At 40.9% G+C, this 12,906-nt stretch overlaps 1 protein-coding gene across 10 annotated transcripts in view; it reads right to left on the bottom strand.

Annotated features, from left to right (window-relative positions):
• Positions 1 to 10,321, bottom strand: part of LOC121317994 (pleckstrin homology domain-containing family A member 5-like) — a 96,016-nt gene extending 85,695 nt beyond the window's left edge. For all 10 annotated transcript variants that reach the window (XM_041254127.1, XM_041254130.1, XM_041254133.1 and 7 more), the window contains exons 1-3: positions 10,222 to 10,321; positions 10,039 to 10,115; positions 8,961 to 9,018 (exon numbers count right to left, since the gene is read on the bottom strand). In XM_041254127.1, coding sequence (XP_041110061.1) covers positions 8,961 to 9,018; positions 10,039 to 10,115; positions 10,222 to 10,313 — 227 coding nt within the window. In that variant the 5' untranslated portion in view covers positions 10,314 to 10,321. The remainder of the gene's footprint in view (positions 1 to 8,960; positions 9,019 to 10,038; positions 10,116 to 10,221) is intronic.
• Positions 10,322 to 12,906: the final 2,585 nt, after the last annotated feature.

The following is a 12,906-nucleotide window of genomic DNA, read 5'->3' as shown; positions in this document are numbered from 1 at the left end:
GGGAGCAGAGCCAAGGAAAAGTCACTTCATCATAATGCTAAACTCAGACAGGGATAGGGGTAGGGATAGGCTTCCCACTCCCACCTGATGAAAAGGTTAAGCTGCTGCACGATTAACACTGACTGCTGCAGAACAGCCCTGCTTCCTAGATTTCTCGTGCAGGACTACAGTAGATAAACACACAAGTTCAAAGGCTATCTATCTCTCAATATCTATCTATATATAAACCTACATTGACAGAATTATTATTATTAGGGAACTTCACTGTAATTTAAACTTGATCCCTATGGTCACCTATTAAAAACGATAAATAACAAAATACAAAACCCTCGACACTTAGGTAATGTTATTAGATAACCCTTTCCAACATTCATTTTTGCACGTTCAGCCTGCAGTGCTTTAAAGCTTCTCTCCTGCAGGTTCTACACCACAGAAATCAGATTGCAGAATAACTTTTTTTTTTTTTTCCCCAAAGCCAAACACACAACACTGGTATTTTTTTGTACTGTAACTGATGACACCCATAATGTTTTGCTTGATGTTTTGTACTCATACTAATACTGTATATTGATAAATATTAAAGTGACTTATGGATGCATTGCCTGAAGTCTCTTCTGTGCAATCCCACAAACCAATTAAAAGTAGATTACTAATGGGAGTAGTTGAAAGTTCGTCTATTGAAAGTGTTGAGTTATTAATCTTTTTGCAATTGTCAGCTTGACACCCTCCCCTTATCATTCTTCTGCCCCCAGCAGAGGGAGTGGCCTTTGTCAACTTGGTGACTTTGTGTAGAACTTGACCCCACCAAAATACAGTACAGTTTACTGGGTGTCGACTGTGCGTTCTGCCAAATCAAGCAATTTTAATAATGTACTGCTGCTAAGAATCGTAAAACATATTTTGGAGTACTCCAGCGGTCTACATAAGCTATATACCTGCCGTTTTTACACATAAAAAAATAAAAATAAAAAATCAGAAATACGCACTAAATTTAATGTGTAAAAATACAGAGATTTTGCTGCACATCTTGTCTGCTTCCTCTCCTGCCTCCCTAAAACTTCCACTAACAACTATATCTCCCAGAATACAATGTTTTCAGTTACTAGGAAACTGTACACAAGAAAAACCAACCCAGAAAAATTACCCAACCTCTGGCTAGCCCTGTTGTTTTTACAGTCAATAACAGTAAGAATAAGAATATGTTCTAGAACATATTAATGCATTTCCTTATTGTATTCATCTGTATGGCTTTATATTGAATTTTTAACATGTTCACTGAGTTTAAGAATTTAATATTAAAATGCAAGTAGCGTAATTCATTTACAGTCAGTGTGATCTCGAAAAAAATGTGCTGAGCTGACAAAGAACCTTGTAGAACACACGCGTTGTTGTACAGTAGTTCAAAGTAACATTACAGTTAAAATAATAAATAACAACAACAACAACAATAATCTTTATTTTTATATAGCACCTTTCACAGTGGACCACCATCACAAAGTGTGATTAGGGTGTGTGAACTATGCATCAGCTGCAGAGTCACTTACAACAACGTCTCACCCCAAATACGGAGCACAAGGAGGTTAAGTGACTTGCACAGGGTCACATGAGTCAGTGGCTGAGCTGGGATCTGAACCGGGTACCTGCTGGTTAGAAGCCTGTTTCTTTAACCACTGGACCAGCCAGCCACCTGTAAAATGGAAGGCTCTACCCCATTACCATTAAATAATGTACAGTATTTATCAAGATTATTCAGAACCTCAAGGTAATGTTGTTGTAACAGGGAGAGATCTGTGCTGACTCTGCTGGCGTGTTCACGGGCTGCAGGAAGAGGGCGGCAGTCGTCCAACGACCGCCTGTGAGTCATGGCATTGACACGGGGAGGTGGGAAAGTGGGTGTATGGACTCTCCCCCTCTCTGAATGGCTGAGAGGCACGTCTTGGGAGATCGTTAATTTATAGGGCTAACACTCTGTTGTTTCCTCAGATCTGCCCTTTTAAACGCGTAGAGTGCGCGGAAACGCTGGTCCACGACCGAACGGAACGGAGGTTCAGAGTGAGACAGTGAGGGAGGGGAACCCTTGGGCAGATCCCTGAATAAGTATAGCTGAGCAGGCTAGGTAGCCGGCAGCGTAGGACGGTGATCCGGTCCCACGGGCAGCGGCGACCGGGATATTGCTGCAGAGTGCAGCACCTTTTCTTTGTAGTTTTGTTATTGTTTTATTTTTCCTGTTTCTTTGTGCCTTCGATTTTTGTAGTATTGTTTTGAAGCACCTGCGAGTGCGCCTGAACTGTTTACCCTTGCTTGGTATTCCCGTGGTTCTGGTTACCATAGTTGGTAAGCAGACCACGGACCAACAGCGCCCTCTGCGGGCTAAAGAAACCCAACGCGCCCCTGAAATAAAACTGGGCACCTGTGTGGTGTTTTCAATTACACCTGTCTGTCTCCTGGTCAGTGAATTACCCACCCACAGTTGCATTTTACCCCCTGAAAATACATTTTACTCTCTCAGTGTTAAAATTAGAGGGTAAATTGCTCCCAGACCCAAAACGTTATGTGGAGCACTGGAGTACTCCATTACTCAACCTCACCCATACTGCAGCAACCATGTTGTAAATTCTGGGAAACAGACAACCAGCACTGGCACTGCACACACATGCAGTCTCAGCACAACGATGTAGTCAAAATCACAATTCAAGATCATACACCCCCTTTCCCCCCTCCAAACTCTGCGATTTCATCAGAAACACGTTGCATCTGATTCTCCCTGCAGAATTGCACAAGTTATGAAGCACACAGCTTGAATCATATTAACTGTGCCGCCCCCGCTCTCACAGCCAACATTAAAACACAGCAATGCTTTTGTACAGTGGATAAGGGTGCGCTCTGGGAGCCAAAGTTCAAAGGCAGTGGCAGAGGATATAACCTCAAAAAACAAAAAGGGTTTCTACAGTAGGTGGGGCCAGGGTACGACAAATACTTTAGTCTACTGTAAATTACAGTAGAGTATAACAATGAAACCAAATAAAGATACAAACAAGTCATTATTACAACATTCCAAAAGTACTAAGGCTGTCTCTTCACCTACTGCACACTACTGCATGCAACGCTTGCTAAAACCAAACATGAAACAGCTTGTAGAGATTGCGAATCAGCATCTTCTCCTGCACGTCATGCTTGCTTGTTTAGACCTTAAGACTCCACAAAATATAGACTGATTCAATACACAACACCCATAAATAAGGTACAGTATATGTGCTGTACACAATTGGAGTAAGTTTTCCAAAACACGTGTTTACATAATATACATTTTGTTTGTTTCGGGAATTTAATCTGAAATTTCTATGTGCCGTTTGCCAAAAACTGACTTTTGGAATATTCTGATACATTTTCCCAAAAACTGTGTTTACGCGACTTTTGATATCAGAATTAGTTTTCCGAAAAATATCGTAATTCTTATGCTCATGTAAAAGCACTGAATTACACAGAAAAGCAAACTTCTGCAGTAACAAATCACCATTCAAACTTTTCAACTCAATTGGTACCCAGCTACAGTATAATGAAGTTTAAGCCTACAGTAACGCTAACTGTAAAATCAATGTTATGTGATTAATGACATCATCATCATCAATATTCTCATCGACTTCACAGTTTAGCAGCAATATTAATACAACACTACACCTGGACTTCAGTATTTGTTTGTTCCAGTGTACCATTTAAAGATCAGTATGTTAAAACTTTAAAACCTTGGTGGTGTTTGTTTGTTTTAGTGGTACCACACTAAACTTCAGCAGAGGCTTCATAAGCAATTAATGATGTACCATGAAACACACTGTAGTCTACAGTTTACAAAATGCAAACACAGGATCCTGTTGCCTATTTAACACCAAGATTAAATCCAAGCAAGCCAGGCAGGTCAGCTGTGCTACAGCCCAACCGGTCAGCCCATTCCCATCCCCAGGCCAGCAAAGACACCTTGATTTTATCTCAGCTCTCAACCGTGACCTTCAGCTGCTGCAATTATCCGCACACTTCATTCATATTGGTGTGCAAGTAATTCGATCCTGGTCAATTAAAAGTGTGTAAAAACAGGCAATAGGCTGTGAAATCAGTTCCAGTTAGAAGAAAAATTATGCATTTAAATCATTCCTAAACACCACCAGTATATTCAACTCTGGTTACCATCTCAATCAGCCCTGCATATAAATGGAGTATGTGCGGATAAGCATGCAACAAAATACAGGCTGATACGTTGAAATCTGGATTACTCCATTAGCTCATTCCATTACAGAAACTATAAAAACATCACATAAAATCCATGCCTTCCAACAGACATCTGCATCTAACTAAGTAGCCGGTAAATGCAGGGCGAGATCATGGTTTTAAATCACATCATCATGATCCTCACAACAGCAAAGTAATGCCAGCTTGAAGCTTTATTTATTAATCTATGTAGCCTTTTATTTTTACATGTCTGGGACAACTTAGTTTATCATAAACATGCAATTCCACAATACATGCAGGTCAAATCACGCAGTAGCTTACAGAAAGACAACCCACAGAGAAATTGCAGCGCTTTCTTCCGACTCCACCAGATCCACCTTTCACCTTCCTCGGTGACCTGCTCCTCCCAAGATACTCAATTTGCTCTACAGCAGTTCCAGCTGCAAGATCTGAGGCCTTTACACCACACGCACCTGGAAGAGGAGCGCCTGCCTCCTGATCCTGCAGCCCAGGCGCACAGCTGGCAAGGAAGGGTAAGATGTATACTAGGACGCTTACCCTAGCATTCACCTCTCCTTGATCGGACCCATGACATGCAACAGAGGTCAGCCTCAGTACTGCAGTCTGCCCTGCCTGTCATTTTAACCCTGTATCAAATATTTATATGGAGTGTATTCTATAATATATATTTTTTAAATCAAATACACTTCAGTCAGTTTTTTCTAGTACAATTTCCAATACGTTAAGGAAACCCCAAACACTGTCATACCAACACAGTATACCCAAAAGTAGAGCGGACCCTTCTCAAAGACTGCTCCCTCTTTTGATAAACTTCCTTAATAACAGAGTAGCCAGATAATACTGCAGGCCAGTTGGTTTTATTGTTTCTCTTGTTTTCTGGTGCATTGTCTCACTCTGACTAAATCAAATAAAATGATCCACGACACACAAAAGGATTGTCTCATTTACAGCCCAGCACTGCCACCCACAACCAGAGACAAAGCAAGCACCATACAAAGAGCAGCAGCATCAGCTGAGACTGCTTCAACTCTTCACAACACAGGACCACATGCAGGTAGATCACAATACATCATGAAGCCTGCACCGTCAATACAGGATTCAAATTGTTACTTTGCCATTGGAACTCTGTCACGTGCAGCTGGGTCTAGGGGAGAATACATGCAAACCGTTTAAACAGGAACCTGCCCTTCCTTTGTATTTCACAAAGAGCACAATGCAACGCGTTTGCTGAAGAGCAACTGGTCCACAGGGGATGCACTTTAGCCCCTGTGCAGAAATGCAATCCTATCATTACAAGTTTAGAGCCTTAATTATGAAAGATTCCATATCAGAGAGGAACAGCTACTGTATTTGTCACTTCTGTTTAGGGTTTGATGTGAAACAGTTTGCATGTTGCCAGTGCTTCAAGCTTAAAAAAATAATAAAAATTACCTTCACTGTATTGTAACGTTGAATCTGTCAACTACAACAAACTAACGTGAACAGACTACTTCCCTCAATGGATACGGATGTTTTGTGTTAAAACCACAACTAGCACACAATCAAGTAGGATATTACTAGATGCTTGAACAAGGCATGCCATCTGCAGGTTTTATTAAGACGTAGCTCCCAGTGCAGGTAAACACATTACTCCATTACTGATAATACTACAAGTTCTCTGTTGCTAAAGCCTTTTACTACAGATTTAAATCAAACTATCGCAGTGAAGTATTTGCCAAAATTCCAGTCGATCTTATCCTGAGTACAGATTAGGGACAAGTACGAATATTCGAGTAATCGAGTATTCTAAATAAAATGACTACTCGAATACTTTGATCCAGTTTCGAATACTCGCTCATTTCTAAAACAAATGGAAAAATGTGAAAATTTGGCACGGTATTTGAGAGAAGAGGAAGTGAAAAGACATCAGCCACTACAATTGTCACCTGACTGATCATTGACAGGGAGGCAGGCACTCTTCATTACCTAGTTCTGCTATTGGCCAAGGGACTACATGACCAATCAAAATGGCATCTTTAAAAAAAAAAAGACATTTAATCCTGTAGTGCAACTGGCACAAGTTTCTCCAGCTACACTTGTTTTGAATAAATAATCCCACCATGACACAGCACCTGTAGGCCTACAAGCATTATTCAAATCAACTGTGGCAGCTGATTCTGGACTGAACCATTTCAAGAGAAGTGATGTCATTTCGCAGCCAGAACTACACGAGCCAACATCTTACACAATAAAAGACACCCTACACATGATGTTTTAACTTAGCGTGTGGCTCATCATGTTTACAGACTGCTGACAGGTTCACTAGACTCTGTCACACTATCAATACTAACCAACGCAGACTTGTAAACTGACTCAAAAAAAAGAGTTTAATTTGCTCTCTCAATAACTTAATGGATTTATAAAATATATAAAAGTCCATTTTGTTTCTAAAATGCAGAAACTTGTTGTTGGATTTTATGACCACGATAAATAGATTTAAAAAAATGAAGTGAAAATACTGCAGCAGCCATCCGACATGCAATTCAGTTGCCAGGGGCACATGAGATGCTGCCCCTGAAACCACATCACTGGTTAAAAACCCAGTGCGGCTAACTGCCTCAAAAGACAACACCAGATTTTTTTTTTGGTTTGTTTTCTTTTCCCCAGAGAAAAGATACAGTTTTGGACACAAACTATTCTTAAACATTAACCAGAGTGCCTTTCATCACAAATTTGTTGCAATAAAGTATCATGATGTGCCACTGAAATGTAACCAATTACATAATAAACTAAGCTATGTTTCAATATGTCAGTTTATAAGACCTCTACCACCTGTTCCTCTTTTTATGCCTGAAATCAGCATGGTGGTGTTGGTTACAATAAAGCCGACAAAGACGCCAACTCAATAATAATAATACAAAGGTGATTCCCACTGGAATATGATCACATTTGCTACATGTAGCTTTCAGTAACAGATGCCAACTTATTCCAATACAACATGAATATAACACCCTTTCTGACATTATCTCACTAACTCACCCTGTCACAAACACAGGGCTTCGCCAGTTCCAGACACTGCACTTTATCAGCTGGAAAAGAAAAAAACTCAATACCATTCGTTTTTAAAGGCTGTCAGAGTCAATTTGTAAAAAAGCTTTTCTGTTTGTAAGGGGGATTAATATTTTTATAAGAGACTCCTTTTGGTGACACTCATGTAACTTACACAGTCAGCCATATCTTAAAGAAAGTCAAAAACACACACTTTGCAATTCCTACAGTCAATCCCACAATTCACACGAAGTTGCCAAAAAGTTTGTCTATTTGACTTAAGGTTTTAACCACTCAGTTTTTAAACCTCTGTTTTTTAGCATAGTTTGCACTGCATGCATATAGACCACAGAATGCCTTCTGTCCCTTGCAGTTTACATGCTCGTTTTTGATCAAAATTGCATAACGAAGGCAATGAAAATACAGCACATCGAGAGGCACTCATTCACATGTGATGTAAATCATCCAGTGACTGCATGATAAAAATAAATGAACCTGTAGTTTTATGATGACGTTCATGAACAGAATAACTACATAAAGTACTGCAGGTAAACACTATGGCAACAGTCTAAAAACATGCAAATAGCAATTTACCTTAAAGCTGTAATGCCCCAATTAAAACTTTGTACTATTTAAAGTTCTACCCCCTCGTCTTAAAGGAGATCCGTGTGTCTCTGACCACACTGACACGCACACTAGTCAAACTCAAAAGGCAAACCTGAATCTTTAAAGCCATCATACAAATTACACGCCACAAAAACAGCATATTCTATATATTTTTTTTAGATGAGTAAAAAAAAGTTACAAGCCGGATTGTAGGGATTGCAACGCTTTACAAAGTACTTACGTTAATAATTAACTTGGCAAGTAACCTATTTACAGAATTGTGTTTCTGCTGTCTTATCGTATCCAATTACATCACCACATCCACGGTGTTTGCAAGCACAACAAGCAGGCCAATGACAGACACTATTTACACATTAAATAAGATTGAAAATAAATAAAAAAAAAGCCTTAACATAATGCAGCTATGTTGATTTTGAAAGAATTGGCTATTGATTTCCATTGGCGAAATCAAAAGTCATATACGGTTTGTGCATTTTTCTACTGTGTTGGACTAGCTATTGACTGCAGTAAGCAAGATGTACAGTATGATGTAATCCTGACTGTACTGTAGTAGTGTCCGCCAGTTCTTAGCTGGCTGGCTGGGAGAACACTGAACTAAATTCTAGCAAGTTGGAACTCTATAAACAAGCTGCCATGTGCATCACCACACTTGCACAGTAGATGGTAACATCTTGCGATTTTAACTGCAGAAAAACTTAAAAGTATTTGAGGCCACATGGAGGTTTAGTGTTGTATCCCCAAGGGAGATCCGCTGTCATACAAGTAGAGCCTGTTCAGCTGGGCAGGGTCTGAGTCACACTAATGCCTGAACTTCACATGTTAGTTTCACAATAATTATCAGTTCTAGGCAGGGAGGCTTGTTTAAGGTTTGCCAAAGGCAGGGCTGCAGAGAGTATGAAAGTGGTTGATTCATTCAGATCTACTGCAAAAGAAGTTGTGGTTTAACTGGACTGCTGCTCCCTCAAGACCAGGTGCAGGAAAGCAAAGAACACTGTGATCCACAGTGCATTATAACCTATTTTATTAAAAGCTTTACTGTACAGTATTTTAGTAGTGGCACTTACTTTATGAAGCACCTCGCTCCTTCGAATGTGAACCCTTCTTCCCACCCTGTGGGTAAATCTGTAAACAGAAAGGGAATGGGTCAGAGAGGCAGGCTGAGCAAGTAGTAGCTCCTGCCAATACAACAAGGTAGCTGCAGTGCAATTAGCTGGCCATTCTGCTGCTGTCATCTACTGGCTCTGTATTGTAGTAGTAGTCCTAGTACACCACTGATGGAAAAACTGCATAGCGAACTGTTTTCCATTATGCCTTTGCACAGCAGCCTGCAGTATACCCATGCCCTTTCTACAGTGATGAATGTGTGTCTTCCATAAATTAACATGTTACAAGCGTGGTCACGGTATATAGGAAGCACTCATGATGGATGTATTCAAGTCTTATTAAAATCCATCTGCTTTTGATGCATGCTGTGGGCTGCAGTAGACTAAAGCAGCAGCTCATCGCCAGTTCGTGTTTTGTTGTGCGCTGTCTTTTCTGCATCTTAATTTAGTTAACGTGCGATCATTTGTAAGCTGGTTCCTCAACTTGTCTTGGCTTTAAATGAACTGTGCTCTCTGGTCTGCTGCTAGAACTAAGTGCTGCTTTTTTTTTTTTTTTTTTTTTTTTTTTTTATAATAGGGACTATAACAAGGAACGCTTGCTTGTATTGTTCTGCTTGGAGTAAACTTTAAACCGCCTGACACCATAAACTAAGAACACACACTTTTTTACGCACACTGCCGAATTGATGCAGCAACCTCAATTAGCTGTGAACGTTCCAAACGTGCCGTAACTAAATTAAGAAAAAAAACACATTGATTAATATTCCGACTCCAGCCTTTTGCGTTCCTTTACAGATTATATTCTGCCGGTGCATAACGCCTCCTTTTTCTCCCACGCTACGGCTGCTGCTGCATTTCAGTTTTAAGCAGCACTTGCTTTCACGCTGTAATGTTTAAATAAACAATGCCACAACACTACCGTAAAAGACAAGCATCAGAACGCACTAGACATGCAAAAGAATGCAGCAGATAGATTCACTGGTGCACACTGAGCGGGGTCCACAGAGTTCTGCAGGCTGCAGGTTGACAACATTTTTACCTGGAGTTTTCCTGTGTCCAGTAATTACGGCCTCACCAGTCACTGGATGCAGCCAGGTTGTACTCTTGCCTTGTTCGCTGTTGGTGAGAGAATAAAGAAGAAACCATTTAAAAGTCTGAGTTGAAGTTTCGAGCCAAACCAGACGGAAATGTATCCAAGTCTTGAGTGCAGTTAGATATTTACTTGATAAAAAAGACGCGTCCGTCCCGGGTTACCCCGTAACTCCACGAAGACGGGAGGCATGAGAGCCACTCCGGGTTCAGACCCGCCGCCATGTCTGGCATTCTACCGAGATTGAAGTGCGCGTTCCCGCGGCACGAACACGAAACCCTAGCAACGGGGTCTGAGAGCGCGCTGCTCGGAGGCGGCCTCTTGGGGGCGGGAGCGTGCCTCGGATAGGCAGCTGCGGGAAGGTGGCAGGTGTGCGGGTATTGCTCGCATTAATAAGGAGCGCTTCGTGTGTTTATTGTTGAGGTATATATATGTATAATAACAACTAGTGCTTTAACATGAATAGAAAAACTAAAACGTCAGCCATCAGCAAAATAATATGGGGATTAATACAGTGTTCCTGGTGGTGTGGCAGATATTTAAAATGTTTAAGACCTCAAAACTAGAAACCCATATCAAGAAATGTTGCTTTTACCGATAAGTGTCTTGTTAATACCAGGATCGGTTTCTCTTCTGAAAGATGACATTTGTTTGAGGTGTGACTGCCCTTTAAGACAGCAACAGACATGACTGGACCCATCAGCTGACTCTCCCCTTTCACTCACACCCTGCCTTCTCCTGTGTCACTCAGTGTGAGTCAGCCTCACATAGTGACTGAGTTATTCTCTTGCCACTGAGTCCCAGGGCTAGTGAAACATACATATAAAATACAGAAGTAGCATTGTGTGTGTGTGTGTGTGTGTGTGTGCGTGTGCGTGTGCGTGTGCGTGCGCGTGTGCGTGCGTGTGTGTGTGTGTGCACCATTGAAGGGTCTGTCACTTTGTCACCTTTCCCTTCATGATTCTGCGGTACTAGGGCAGAAACTGTTTTAAAAATCCACTACAAAACCCACAGTTTCTGAGTTACTGAGTGGCAAAGACTTTAAACATCTCCCTAATAAGCCGCTACTGTAGCTGGACTAATTTCATGTCTTCGTTTTTCTTACATTACAGGAAGCTCTGCAATCAAGAGCCCAGTTAGGAAAATAAAGAAACAAACAAAAAACATTTAGGGAAATCATTTTAGGGAATTCATGGAATAAATTGAGTGAGTGTGAAACCCTGTTTGTTTGGATTTCATTGATAAAACATTGACAGTATTTAAATGTCTTTCTTTCTTTACATTTCTCTTTTTATTGTATGGTGTTTGCTATCATTTGGAGTTGTTCTGGGTTCTGTTGCTCCCGTATTGAGTTATTATCATTGTTCTCTAAATCTGCCTTTACTTGGCTTTGAACTTGCCTGAGGGGACCTCAGACCATTTGTTCTGTAAAGACAGCAGTTAACCATGCACCATCTTGACAGTGTGCATGCTCTTGCTCTTGCAGGGGTTTACGTATGTGACAAAATATATTGCAAGGTTTTACAGCGGTTTATGTTTAGCTGAGCTCATCAGAACAGCATGCATGTCTATTATTAAAGCAGTCTTCAAGACTTCATCTTACTCGGTGTTAATCATGACAAGAATGTGGTAGAGCTAGCAGTCAACAATATTGAGGAGTCAACAAAACCAAACACCCACCCCTGTTACAGAGCTTCTTTATTATCTTATTACTGATCAGTCATGCATAGGAGTAAACAGCAAGATAAATGGGAGGGATCAAGGCAGCTCAGATAATGTAAAGCAATCGCACTGGGGTTCAGGGGCTCTGATTTATATGCTACAAGTGCAGTATTACCAGAGTCTTACTGCACCAAATGAAAGATAAACTACATCTCAATAGCTACACTGTTCAGTGTGAAGGGAGGCTGACACACTCACACACGCACACACACACGCATACATATACACACGCACACACACGCGCACACACACGCACACAAACACACACACGCCTGCACACACCCCTACAGTCCTGTAATTCTCTATTTCATGCTTCTTAACATGTTGGTATTGATCTACATTAAGTGCTCAGCTTTAAAGAATGCTGTGAATTGACTCTAGTCAGAATCATCTCTCCACACCAGCATTGGAGTCACCAGCACTCCCCTTGTCTGTTTCTTCATGTATTGACCCCTACACCCTTCTTCTTTAATAAATGGATTTGTTTCTCGGGATGGTGTACATCATAGGGGGCAGGGGTTCATGACACAGGGAGGCTATTCGATAACTAAGGAAGGTATCCCCCCCCCTCCCCCCCCCCCTCCCCCTCCCCGATCCATTCCAGACTGCTTTTGCAGTGCAATCAAGTCCAAAATTAGTTACTGAACCTCAACATTGACCGGTTTGGACTGAAGACATGAGCTGAAATGGGTCCGCTGATCTGAAAGAGGACTTGGAGAAAACCAACAATGTGGCTATTAAGTGTACTTTTTAAAATACAATGACAAGGAAAACTGCATAGAATGTGGTACATGCTTCTTAGAGCCAATGGAGAGTTGCAGAGGAACAGATTCCTTCAAGTATGGTTCGGTATGGTAAAACTTGGGAAACCAATTCAAAGCACAGTTCATGCATTGCACAAGCATGGGGAAAGCAATAGGCAGGGCAAATGCACTGTGCCATTGTAAAATACAAGGGTTAAATACAATGGGCTAGATTCTCAAAATTATTTACTGCAAATTGCCATTAGCACAATTTTATTTTTAATGGAATGAAACAATAAGTAAATATCTAATGAATAAGACATTGCTTAATTCAAGCCCTTGAATTAAAACA

This window comes from Polyodon spathula, chromosome 7 (assembly GCF_017654505.1).
Source record: "Polyodon spathula isolate WHYD16114869_AA chromosome 7, ASM1765450v1, whole genome shotgun sequence".
Taxonomy (NCBI): domain Eukaryota; kingdom Metazoa; phylum Chordata; class Actinopteri; order Acipenseriformes; family Polyodontidae; genus Polyodon; species Polyodon spathula.
The sequence above is the reverse complement of the archived record's forward strand: the minus strand, read 5'-3'. Positions and strand labels throughout refer to the sequence as shown.